At 62.3% G+C, this 13332-nt stretch overlaps 1 protein-coding gene across 1 annotated transcript in view; it reads right to left on the reverse strand.

Annotated features, from left to right (window-relative positions):
* Positions 1 to 6433: 6433 nt before the first annotated feature.
* Positions 6434 to 13332, reverse strand: part of SND1 (staphylococcal nuclease and tudor domain containing 1) — a 99129-nt gene continuing 92230 nt past the window's right edge. The window contains exons 17-24 of the mRNA XM_061368105.1: positions 10041 to 10229; positions 9231 to 9372; positions 8864 to 8987; positions 8686 to 8755; positions 7885 to 7998; positions 7598 to 7801; positions 7429 to 7473; positions 6434 to 6824 (exon numbers count right to left, since the gene is read on the reverse strand). Of these exons, the coding sequence (XP_061224089.1) occupies positions 6759 to 6824; positions 7429 to 7473; positions 7598 to 7801; positions 7885 to 7998; positions 8686 to 8755; positions 8864 to 8987; positions 9231 to 9372; positions 10041 to 10229 (954 nt within the window). The 3' untranslated portion in view covers positions 6434 to 6758. The remainder of the gene's footprint in view (positions 6825 to 7428; positions 7474 to 7597; positions 7802 to 7884; positions 7999 to 8685; positions 8756 to 8863; positions 8988 to 9230; positions 9373 to 10040; positions 10230 to 13332) is intronic.

Consider the following 13332-nt stretch of genomic DNA (forward strand, 5'->3'; position numbering starts at 1 on the left):
TGTCACCATGGCCTGACCCCCCCGACACCATCACCGTGCCCCTGTCCCTGCCCTCCCAACACCGTCACTCGTGTCCCCAGTCCTGTCCTTGATCCCTGGTACCCCCCCAGCATCGATCTTGTCCCTGGTTCCTGTCCCTGACGCATCCCTCCCGCTCCTGTCCCCAAGCCCTGTCCACCCCCCATTGCTTCAACTTTTGTCCCCAGACCCTGTCCCCCTCCCAGCCAGCTCCTGTCCCCAAGCCCTGTCCCCCATCCAGCACCACTCGTGGCCCCCAACCCTGAACCCTCCCCAGCCATCACCACGCTTGTCCCCAGGCCCTGTCCCCTGCCAGCCGCCATCACTCATGTCCCCAAGCCCTGTCTCCAGTCCCTGTCTTGTCACCCAGCATCACCCATGTCCCCAAGCCCTGTCCTTGATCAGTGTCCCCACCCAGCCAGCATCCTTCTCGTGTCTAAGCCCTGTCCCCCTCCATCCATCATCCCTCATGTCCTCAGTCTCTGTTCCCAGTCCCTACCCCTCCCCAGCCACCATCGCTGCCACTCCTGTCCCCAGTCCCCATCACCCTTCTCATGTCCTCAGTCCCTGTCCCCGCAAGCCACCATTGCTCCTGTCCCCAAGCCCTGTTCCCCCCTGGCAGCATCACCCCCCTGTCCCCAGTCCCCACCAGCCCCCCCACTCCCCTCACTCCATTCCCTGGGTGCCACCGGGGGGGACAAGGCTGCAATAATGTCCCCTATGTCCCCCCAGCTGCTCCCAGGCTGGGTGACAGAGCTGGGCTTTGCTCCGGGGCACACGCGTACATGTATGTACATGTATGTGCATGTGTGTGTGCAAGCACCACATGAAACCCCAACAAGAGTGTTGCTGTTTGTGCTGGTAACTGGGCACCCAAACTGGGAGCGCTGGGATCCAGCATAGGATAGGGGTTTAGAGGCATGGGCAGGGGGACAGGGGCATCGGTCACAGTGACATCCACCATGGAGTCACTATCAGTCACGGGAGATGGTGCTGGGGACGGGTGTGATGGTGCAAGGGGACACATGGCCATGGGGTGCTGCTGGGGACGAGGGGGCAAGGGGTAAGGGGACAATGGGACAAGGGGATGAGGGAACGAGGGGACAAAGGGATAAGGGGATGTGGGGGACATGGGGATGAGGAACATGGGGATGAAGGGACACGGGGCCAAGGGTGCTGGTGGCACTTTGGGCAGTGCCACAGCCGTTTGTGCTTCTCCCTGTGCACACAGAGCATCCCTGGCCTGTGCTGGTGTGTGCATGGCGGGGGTGCGACACAGGTTGTGCACACCTATGTGCATGCTTTGGGGCTGCCCATCCTTGTGCACTCCCTGTGCCCGTGCACCCCTGTGCCCCCTCCAGGGCTGTGCACCCCTGTGCACAAGAGCCCCGGTTGGTGCCCATGGTACCCCCTGCCCATTCTGACATGCGGCTGCCCCACCTTGTCCCATGCCCATGAGCTGCCGACGTGCACCCCCCCCCCCCGTGTGCGGTGTCCCCTCTGTCCCCAGGAGGTTTGGGTCCCCCCGGTGAGCGCGTCCCCCGCGGATGCTTTTTGGGGTAAGGGCTTCCTGAGTGCCGCGGAGGGGACAGCAAGCCCAGACCGCAAAAAGACCCGAGAGGGACAGTGGGACACGGACACACACGGACACGCATGGACACGCGTGTGAACGCACGCGTGTGTGTGCCCATGGAGAAGGGGGCCTGCACGGTGCGGCTTTGAAGCAGCCAGACCAGGGCTGGTGGCCCAGAATCCCAGTGGGTGCAGGAAAGGAAGAGCAGGATCCGAATGGTGCAGGGAAGCATCAAATCCTGTTGGTTGCAGGCAGGGAAGTGCAGGATCCAGTCACAGGGAGGTGCAGGGTTTGGTCGATGCCGGCAGAGAAGCACTGAATCCCTTCGAATGCAGGCAGGGGTGCACAGGATCCCACCAGATGCAGGCAGGGAAGAGCAGAATCCCATCAGATGTGGGCAGGGCAGTGTAATGTCCTGTTGGATTGCAGGCAGGGAAGCACAGGATCCTGTTGCATGCGGGCAAGAAGGGTTAGCATCACACCCGCTGTGGACAGGGAAGCACAGGTTCCCACTGACTGCAGGCAGGGAAGATGATGATCCCGTTGGATGAAGGCTGGGAAGTGCAGGATCCCATCAACGCAGGGAAGAGCGTGATCACATCAGATGCAGGCAGGGAGTGCAGGTTCCCACCGACTGCAGGCAGGGAAGCACAGGATCCCAAAGGATGCAGGTGGGGAAGTGCAGATTCACATCAGCTGCAGGGGGGGAAGCACAAGATCCCATCAGAGGCAGGCAGAGACGAGCAGGATCCCGTCGGCTGCGGGCAGGGATTGCAGGATCCCGGTGGATCCAGGCAGGGAAGCGCGGGTCGGGGTCTCCAGGCTCAGTTTCAGACATCTGAGGCCCTCGGGGTGCCGGTGTCCGGGTGTCCCATGGGGAGCAGCCGGCGGTGACAGGGCAGGGATGCAGATCCCAGGGACCAGCTGAATCAGCAGCTCCTGGAACCCGAGGCCCTCACCTTGTGTCCATGGCCACCTCCGTGCCGCAGCTCCACCTTCATCCCATCACCACCTCCACCCCACAGTCACCTCCATCCCATGGTTAACACCATCCCCTGCTCATATGGTGTGCTGTGGCCACGTCTCCATCCCACAGCCCCATCTCCATCCCATGGTCACCTCCATCCGCCCCACGGCCACGTCCCCATCCCACAGGGTGACAGCGCAGGTGACACCTTACAGCATCCGTCCCTATGCCCCCATGGGTGGCAGCACTGGGGTGGGTGATGGGGTCCCCATCACCCCAAAAACTCCCCAGCTGGTTTGGGGGGATGGAGGGGGCATCACGGGGATGGGTCTGAGACCTCCCTACATCACCACGAGGCTCACAGGCAGGATTTGGGGTACAAAACGCCAAACCCATGCCCCCCCCCCCCCCCCAGCCCACTGTGGTGATGATGGAAGACTGGCGCAGGGACCCCATGGGACAGAGGGAACAGGGAGAGGAGATACAAATGGGGTGCAGGGGGCGACACAAGGGGGACCCCATGCAAGGTGGAAAGGGGAGTGTGGGGTGGGGTGCTCAGGGGGGATCTGGGGTGCTGTGGGGCAGGTATGGGTGGCCCCAGTGGGGGGGTGGCTTGCGGGGTGACAGTCGGGGTCCGGGGTGCTGGGGTACTGCTGCGGGGGGGGGGGTACACCAGGATCCCGGGGTGCTGGGGTGGGGGCTGTGTCTGCGGTACTGGAGTCCTGGAGGGGTCCGGGGTCCCCGAAGATTGGGTGGGTGTCGTGAGGCCCCCGATGCTGGGAGGGGGGCTCTGGAGGCACCTGGGTGCTGGGGTGGGGGGGTTGCGGGTCCGGGTCACCCTGGGGTGCTGCGGGGGGCGGTGGGGGTGTGGGCACGGAGCGCCGGGAGGTGCTGCGGGGGGCGCTCCCTGGGTGCTATGGGGCGGAGGTGCCCCAGGGTGCGCGGGCTCCCTGGGGTGCCATGGGCAGATATCGGGGTGTCCCCCCCCCATGCTCAGTGCTCGGGCCCCGCGGGATGGGGGGTGCTGGTCACGGGGGGGAGTTGGGGATCAGGGGGATCCCGGTGTGTGCCCCCCTCCCCCCCAAGGTCCTACCTGCGGCTGCCGCTGCGATGGGGGGGGCGGCCACGGAGTGGGGGGGCCCCGGCGCGAGGCGGTTGACCCGCATTGACGTCACTGCGTCATCAGGGTTCCCCTGGAAACACGCGAGAGCTAAAAATAGACTGGGGGGGGGGGGAAGAGGATGGGAGGAGCAAGGGGGGGGAAGCGGCTGTTCCAACCCTGTACCCCCGGGTGTCTGCGGCTATTCTGGGGACAAAGGGACAAACATGGGGACGAGACACCCCCCCCCCCATGGGGACACCTCCCCCCCAGGGGATAACGACAGGGGGGGCACGGACACGGGTGGGGGAACGAACATAGTGGAGGGGTAACGACACGGGGGGGGCACCCACCCAGGGGACACGGGGACGTGGGGGCACCCCCAATGTCCGTGTCCCCCCCGCTGAACACTCGCGTACCCCATAGGGGGGAGAGGGGGTGATGCGCCGGGGACAGCGGGGCAGGGGGGCACAGGGACCCGGGGAAGGCGCTGCGCCGGCAGAACCACGCCCCCACCTGATCAGGCCACGCCCCATCCTAGGGCCACGCCCCTTGCCCACTCGGGGCAGAGGGAAGGACACGGGGGGACTCGGACACGGACACACACACACAGATACACACACTGCACACACACATGTACACACGTGTGCACACTGCACACACACAGATACACTGCACACACACACAGATACACACACTGCACACACACACACGTGTACACACACAGCACACACACATGTACACACGTGTGAACACTGCACACACACACACACAGATACACTGCACACACACACAGATACACACACTGCACACACACACACACACAGATACACACACTGCACACACACATGTGTACACACACTGCACACACACATGTACACTGCACACACACACATATACACCACACTGCACACACACACAGGTACACACACAGCACACACACATGTACACACGTGTGAACACTGCACACACACAGATACACTGCACACACACACAGATACACACACTGCACACACACACACGTGTACACACACTGCACACACACATGTACACACGTGTGCACACTGCACACACACAGATACACTGCACACACACATGTACACACGTGTGCACACTGCACACACACACAGATACACACACTGCACACACACATGTACACACGTGTGCACACTGCACACACACACACACACACACAGATACACACACGTGTGCACACACTGCACACACACAGATACGTGTGTATACACACTGCACACACACATGTACACACGTGTGCACACTGCACACACAGATACACACACTGCACACACACACGTACACACGTGTGAACACTGCACACACACACGTACACAGGTGTGCACACTGCACACACACGTGTACACACACTGCACACACACATGTACACACGTGCGCACACTGTACACACAGATACACACACTGCACACGTACACACGTGTGCACACTGCACACACACAGATACACACACGTGTACACACACGCACTTTGCATGAGCACACACTGCTAATTACAGGGCTGTGTTGGGACGGGTTATACTGGGATGGAGATGCACTGGGATGTAGCTGTACCGGGATGGAGCTGTACCGGGATGGAGCTGTACTGGTACCGGCAGGTGTCGCCGTTTCCCTCTGGTGTCCGTCGCTCTGAGCACCGCCCAGCACCGCCCAGTTCCGCCCAGTCCCGCCCAGCACATCCACAAGCCGGCCCGCTGCCCTCCGCCAGTTCACGCTGGTGCCCAGTGGGGTGTGAATGGGGATCACTCGGGTCCGCTGACTGGTGCCATTTGGGACACTGGGGACATTGGATCCCCTGCCATAGAGTTCTCTGGTGTCCCCTATCTGGTGACAGTGGCGACACGGCGGGACCCAAGGGACAGTCCCACGTCCCTCAGCCGTGCCACAGTGGGGTCTTAGCACCCCCTGTTTGGGGCACCCCCCCCGTGTGTTCCTGTCCGTGTGTCCCCCGGGACACCCTCACGGTGTCACCCGTGGTGTCCCTGTGGTGGCCGTGTCCCCTCTCGTGCCCTCGGCACTGATGAGAACGGCTCATTCCGGCTCCAATGATGGACCAAGGTCAAATGCTGGTGAGGAACAGACACAGCCAAGACCTCCAGGGGCAATCAAAGACCCCAAGAGCCCCCCCCCATATAGACAGGGACCATCAGGAGCCCCCCATTGAGGCCTCCAGGCACCCTAAAAGACCAACACCCAGTGATGGACATGGAGCTGTTGGGGTAGGAGCAGCCACCCATGTCCCAGGACTCATCCCCCCCATCCCTTCCTTTAATCCCAGTGCTTGCTGGAGCTAATCATTGGGCGCAGCACCAGTGCTCCCAGCTCCTGTGAGATCAATCTCAATTAGTGCAGAGCTATAATTAACACCCAGGACCAAAGATGGCCAGAGGGGATTGGGACCTGCCCCCAACCCCCCCATCGTGACCATCGATCACCAGCAATGGGGACACTGGGGATGGTGGCACCACCGTGCTGGTGTCCATGGGTGGCACTGAGCAGTGGCCCCATGAGTGGCACTGATGGTGGCCACATAGGGACTGGGACCAGGAGCACTGAGGTGACCAGGGATGGGCTTGGGGTGGGGTGGGTAAGGGCACCTCAGGGTGCAGGGAGCACCCCCTTTTCCCCAACCCTGGGTCAGGGTGATGGCTGGGACCCTGGGACTGCCCTGCTATGGAGGACCCCCTTTCTCAGTGGTCCCAGCTTGGAGATAGGATGAACTTGGGGGACACCAGCACGAAGAAGACGCTTGACTACGTTTATTTGGCCTCTGAAGCTTTAAATACAGGCCGGGGGGGGCAGGACAGAGGGGTCACGTTCAGCTGTTGTGGGGCCCAAGACGGGAGAAGGGGGGGGCTGGGCACATCCCCAATCCCGACATTCCCAGGGCATGGAGCTGCGGCCACCACCTTGGCTGCCCCGGCCCCCGGAGCGATGGGATGGGACAAGAGGATGGATGGATGGATGGATGGATGGAAGGGTGATGGAGGGGTGATGGAGCGGTGGGTGGATGGAAGGGGCACATTGGTATGGGGGTGCTGGGGGGCTGCAGCCCCCCTGGAGCATCCCTCAGCGGCTGTAGCCGAACTCATCTGCGTCGTCTGCGCGGAAATCTCCGTAGCGCCAGAGGTTGAGCTGCAAGAGAGGGGATGGGATGGGACCATGGCCAGAGGAACCCCTGGAGATGGGTGTACCACATCCAGCATCACTGCAGAGATGGGGTCTGCATCCAGCATCTCCTTGGAGATGGGGTACCACATCCAGGATCAGCCTGGAGATGGGGCGGCTGCAGCCAGCATCTCTCTAAGGTTGTGGGTACCACATCCAGAGGAGCCCGGAGAAGGGGGCTACACCCTATCGCATCCCTGGAGATGGGAGTACCACATCCAGCATCTCCTCGGAAATGGGGGTACCACATTCAGGATCTCCTTTGAGATGTGGGTACCACATCCAGGATCACCCCAGAGATGGGAGGCTGCATTCAGCATGTCCCTGGAAATGGGAGTACCACATCCAGCACATCCGTGGAGATGGGGGTACCACATCCAGGATCTACCAGGGATATGGGTACCACATCAAGCATCACATCAAAGAAAGAGTAGCACCACATCCAGCATCTTCTGGAGGTGAGGGTAACACACACCAAAGGAACTGGTACAACATCCAACATCTCCCCTTGAGTTGGGGGGCAACACCTCAGCACCCCAACGCAAGACCCCCCTCCCACCCCCTAACTCACCCGGGCGCTTTTGGCCGTCTCCTGTGCGTTCAGGTACTCAGTGATCTGTGGGGACACAGGACCAGGGGGTGAACCCACATCCCCTCCTTGGCAGAGTTTGGTGTCCCCTAAAGCTTTCTGACCACCCATGGCCGTGGTGGGGACCCTCCTCGAGCCCTCCATCACCTACCACTTTCTGGAACTGCTTCTCCTTGCGCACCTCGACCATGACCAGCCCCTCCTTGACCAGCCCCAGCCCCACGTCGCTCTTGGAGTCGGCGAACTGGAGGGTGACGTGGGGACAGCCGGGCCCCAGGTGCTCCACGTTGAGCAGGCACTGGGTGTTCTGGATGTCCCTGACCACGCTGTCCACTGCGTCTGCCCGGGCGTCATCCTGTGGGGCATCGGGCATCAGGCCCTGGGGTGCCACCTGGGACCTGGAGCCCATCAGCACCGCCCAGACCCCCCCAAACTCACGTCCTGGGGCACCTGGATGAAGGCGAACTTGTACTCGGTGGCTTGTGCTGGGAGCACGCGGGTGCTGAAGGCGGGGGGAAGCGCGGCCAAGCGGGTGGCGGGCAGTGTCTCCTTCTGCGGGGGGACAGGAGGGAATGGGGCACCCATGGGTGCTGGGGCACAGCGATGGGGTCCCCGGTGTTGGAGTTGGGACACTACTTGAGGGTGATGGGTACCCGGTGATGGGATCCCCAGTGTTGGGGTTGGGAGAGCAGCCAAGGGTGATGGGCATCTCACGATGGGCATCAAGGGGTGGGATTGGGAGGGCACCCAAGTGTGCTGGGCACTCCATGATGGGCCCCCAGACATGGTTTTGGTAAGGCACCCAAGGTGCTGGGCTCCCCATGATGGTATCCCCAGTGCCAGGGTTAGGATGCCACCCAAAGGTGCTGGCCACCTCCTGATGGGCATTCAGGGGTGTGGTTGGGAGGGCACCCAAGGGTGCTGGGTACTCTGGTTCCAGTGCTGGAAAAACACCCAAGGATACTAGACACCCTGTAATGGGATCCCAGTGCCAGGGTTGGGAGGGCACCCGAGGGTGCTGGACATCAGTGATGGGATCCCCATTGCTGGGGTTAGAAGAGCATCCAGGGTGCTGGGTACCCTGATGGCAGGGTTAGGAAGTCACCCAAGGGTGCTGGACACCTTCAGCCAGGCTGAGGGTCACAGCCAGCCCGCCTCCAACACATCTGGAGCTGGCGTACCCCAGTTGTCGCTCCAGGGTGCCCCCCACCCACAGCCCCCATCACACCGAGCACTCACATTGCCATAGTCAATGTAGAAGATGTGGACCTTGGCAGCAGACTCCACCTTCTCCACCCGGGCCCGGTACCTGGATGGGATGGGGATGGGATGGGGATGGAGCCACCCCACAACCACCCCTCGGCGTGGGGCAATCACACCCCACACTGGAACTGGGGGGACCAGGACCTCTCCTCACCATTCTCCATCCACAAACTTGGCGATGCAGAAGTCACCCCGCCGGGGGGCGTAGGAGCCCTCCACCGGTGGGTGGTTGCCCACCTCCGTGCGCATGTTCTCCATCAGCTTCTCCAGTTGGGCACCTGTGGGTTGGGGACCTCATCCAGACCCACACTGCCCACCCCCAGGGCTGGGGGATAGGGGTGAGCCCCTCACCCCAACCATGTCAAGTGGGGCCCAGGTTGAGGGCCTGGGGCCACCTCTGGGCCCTGGTGGTGGGGATCAAGGTTGTGACCCAGGGCTGAGAGGTGGAAGCCTCAGCGCAGGACCGAGGTTCAAGGTTAGGGGCACGTTTGGGCACTGCAGGGGGTGATGGGGACCCGTACCCGTCTCCACGTCCTGCACGTAGAAGTGGAGGTCGTCCGTGATCTCCGTCACGAACACGGGTTTGTAGTTGGCCGTGCGCTCCTTCTCCTCCAGCACCGGCACCACCTCCTCCACCGGCGCCTCCTCGTAGTGGGACCACACCTGGCAATGGGGACACCATGGGCATGGTTGATGCCACTGGCAAGGGGATGATGGATGTGGTGGCACCCAGGATCCTGTGTGCCGGTAGTGGGGACAACACCTGGCATGGGGACATCGCTTGGGGTAAGGATGTCTCATGGGGTAGGGGACATCTCTTGGGGTACAGACATTACCTGGGGTGAGGACAACTCCTGGAGGGGGACATCCCTTAGGGTTGGGGCATCTCTTGGTGTGGGGACATCCCTTGGGGTGAGGAAAACTCTTAGCCATGGGGTGAGGACATCTCTTGGGGTAGGGACATCCTTTGGCATGGGGACATTCCTTGGGGTGAGCACAACCCTTGGGGTGGGAACGTCCCTTGTGGTGCGGACATCCTTTGGCATGGTGTCATCTAGTGGCATGGGGACATCCACCGGGGTGGGAATGTTCCATGGGTTGGGGACATCTCTTGGGGTGGGGACACCTCTTGTCATGGGGACATCTCGACAACAGGACATCCCTTGGGGTGGAGACATCCCTTGGGATGGGAATGTCCTTTGGCACGGAGACATCTCTTGGCATGTCCCTTAAGGTGGGGACATCTCCTCTTGGGCTGGGGGCAGCCCTTGGGGTAGGAAGGTCCCTTGGCCTGGGGACCCCCCCGGTGTTGGTGACAGCCCCACGCTCACCTTCTCCTTCTTCTGCTTGGCGGCCTCCTCCGCTGCCAGCAGCGCCTTGTAGTAGGGGCTGCGCTCGGCGGTGAAGTGCACCTTGGAGAGCGCGTGCTCCACCAGCGCCACCGACAGGTTCAGCCCCTCCGTGTGCAGCCACCCGATGAAGTTCCCGGCCTTGTCCATGCTCTCCACCTCCACCTCCACCTGTGGGAGGACAAGAGGCACCCTCAGCGCCGGCCGCGACCCAGCCACCGCCCGTCCCCACCGGCCTTCACCCGCACGTGCTCCTCTTCATCACGGAGCCTCCAGCCCGCGTCAGTGAAGCAATGGATGGATACAATGGGGCTTGGCACGTGCTGGCCAAAAGCCACCCGCCATCAGCACCCATGTCTGATCCATGACACACAAGCTCCAGATGTGCGCCATGAGCACCCGCATCTGATCCATGGCACCCAGCTCCAAGCCATCAGCACCCGGGTGTGATTCATGAGCACCCAGACTGGCTCCATCAGCAGCCAGCTCTGCTCCTGGGCACGCAGCTCCGATCCACCGGCACCCAGATGTGCTCCACCAGCACAGATGTGCTCCATCAGAGTACCCAGATGTGTTCCTAGGCACCCAGCTGAGGGTAGGAACAACCCAGCCTCTGTGTCTGGAGCTCCCTGCCTGTGCTGGGCAGCACTGGGAGCACTGGGGAGCACTTGGTAGCACTGGGAGCACCGGGTAGCGTTGGGCAGCACTGGGAGCACTGGGAACATCAGGTAGCATTGGGAGCACTGGGAGTGCTGGGCAGAACCCAGGATCGAAGGCGTGACCAAGGGCCATGGTGGCTCTTGTGCCTGTGCCATCTCCTGGTCCTGTGGCTCTGCACCAGGGAAAGGGCCAGGAGCCCACCCGGCCCCCCTGGCACAGTGGAGGTGCAAACCAGTGAGCAAACTGGGGTGCAACCCAGAGAGCGAACCAGTGTGTAAAAGGGAGTGCACAAACCAGAGACGAAACTGGAGTGTGCAAAGCCAGTGAGTGCAAACTGGAGTGGCCCCTGTGCACCAGAGCACCTGCATTAAACCTGGGGGCCTACAGCCCCCCAGTGCTTCAGGGGTGGGCAGGCAGGAGACACACACAGGCAGGAGATGCTGTGAAGGCAGAGGATGAAGGCAGGAAATGCAGGCAGGAGATGCTGTAGAGGCAGAGGATAAAGGCAGGAGATGCTGTGTAGGCAGTAGATGCCGTGCAGGCAGGAGATGCTGTACAGGTAGAGGATAAAAGCAGGAGATGCAGGCAGGAGATGCTGTGCAGGCAGGAGATGCTGTGCAGGCAGGAGATGCCATACAGACAGGAGATGCAGGCAAGAGATGCAGGCAGGACATGCTGCAGCTGAAGCACCCAGACCCAGCCATGCCCAGCACCCCAGTGGGTGACCCCTCTCCTGCCTCCCACCCTACAAATGTCCCCTCATGAGGTCTGGGCCAGGGGCCGCACCTGGACCTACATAAAGCCCCTTGGAGATCACCCACAGGTGCCCAAATGCATGGAGCAGCTCCTGCCTGCACTGCCGGAGGGTCCCATCCCTGCTCTGGGAGGTCTCAGCCCCAATCCCAGGTGGGTCCCAATGGGTTCTGAGCCCCACTTCTGGGATACCCCCATCATCTCCCTCACTGGCAGCCTGGAGGGGGGGTGGGCAGCACCCCCCCCCCAGCACCTCAGACTGCCCCCACCTTGCAGCACCCATGGGACCCTGTGGGCCCTAAAGGTTCATTAACCGCCCGGCGCTAATCACCCACCCCACAGTGCCTGGGGGAGGACGGTCAAAGCAGTGTCGAACAACTCCCCCCCCCCCCTTCATCGGTTCCCACATGCCCATCACCGCAGCATCGTGCCCATGGCAGAGCCGTTCCCCCCCTCTCCCCCATTTATTGTCCCCTCCATCGGTGTCCCGGCTTGCATCTGGTCTCAGCCTTGAGCCCGGTGGAAAAGGAGGGTCCAGGGATGGCAGGGGGTGTGTGTGTCAGGGATCGAGGGGGGATTGGGGGGTGGGGGTTTGCTACGGATGGAGCCGCGTGTCCATGTCTCCCCCACCCTCCCATCACCTTAAAGCTGCCGGCTCCGTGCATCCATCCATCGGTCCTCGTGTCCGGGGGGGTCAGGGCTACCGGGCTCGGTTGGGTGGGCAGGAGGAGGAGGGAGGAGGCAGCCCATCATCCCGCATCATCCTCCATCCAGAGTGGAAAATAGCTCCCACCCGCTGCACCGGGGCCGGTCGGGGCCCCCTCCGGAACGTTGTGGGGGGGTGGGGGGTGGTGGGAGGGGGGGTGTCCCGGTAGGTGCGGGGTAAGGGGGGGGTGTCGTCCATCGGTGCTTGCGGAGCATCCCCCGCCGCTCCCGGGCTCCCGGCGCGATGCGTCAGCAGCCGCGTTGCCGTTGAAGGACAAAAGGATGAGCCAGCCGCCTGCGCGGCTCCCGCCCGCACCGAGCCCCGCACCGAGCCCCGCACCGAGCCCGGCACCGACACCGGTATCAAGACCCGCACCGAGCCCGGCACTGAGCTCTGCACCGAGCCCCGCACCCAGTTCCGCACCGGGCACCGCACCGAGTCCCGCACCGATCCCGGCATCGATCCCGGCACCGAGACCGGCACTGAACCCGGCACCGGGCCCCGCACCGATACCGGCACCGGGCATCGCACCGGGCACCGCACCGAGCCCCGCATCGAGCCCGGCACCGAACCCGGCCCCGAGCCCCGCACCGGGCCCCGCAGTCGCCAGCACCGGAGCACGATGCCCGCCGGCCCCGGGGCCGCCGCCGCCGCCGCCCCGCCCGGGAGAACGGGAGCCAGCGGCCGCTAATCGCGGATGCGGGAAGGAACCGCGACGGGAACCGGAACGGGAACAACAGGAACGGGACCCCCCAGCCGGAGACGCCGCAAAGCACCCGCGACAGAAGCCCCCCCCTCCGCACCCCCCATCCCGGAGCGACCCCCCCCCCCCGCCGCCGGTGACCGCGCTCCTGCCCCTCCGCCGGGGGCCGGCAGCGACCGGAGCCTCCGGTTTTGTACCGGCCTGAGCGTTTATCGTCATTTTTAATCCCTTTTTCTCCCCCATTTGGATCGCTCGGGGCTTATTTTAGTTTGAGCTTTGGTCCGAGTTCTATTTTTATTCTTTATTTTTAGCCTTTATTTTAAGCCTTTATTTTTATTGTGTTCGAATCCTTTGGCTTGGTTTGATTTTCATTTTTATCTCGTTCTTTATTTTTATTTCATTTCATTTTTATTTAATTTTATTTTTATTCCTTATTTTAGATTTTATTTTTA

The sequence above is a fragment of the Neopsephotus bourkii genome, unplaced genomic scaffold, assembly GCF_033783945.1.
Source record: "Neopsephotus bourkii isolate Nb327-2 ecotype Australia unplaced genomic scaffold, CSIRO-AGI_Nbou_v1 NB_1423, whole genome shotgun sequence".
Taxonomy (NCBI): domain Eukaryota; kingdom Metazoa; phylum Chordata; class Aves; order Psittaciformes; family Psittacidae; genus Neopsephotus; species Neopsephotus bourkii.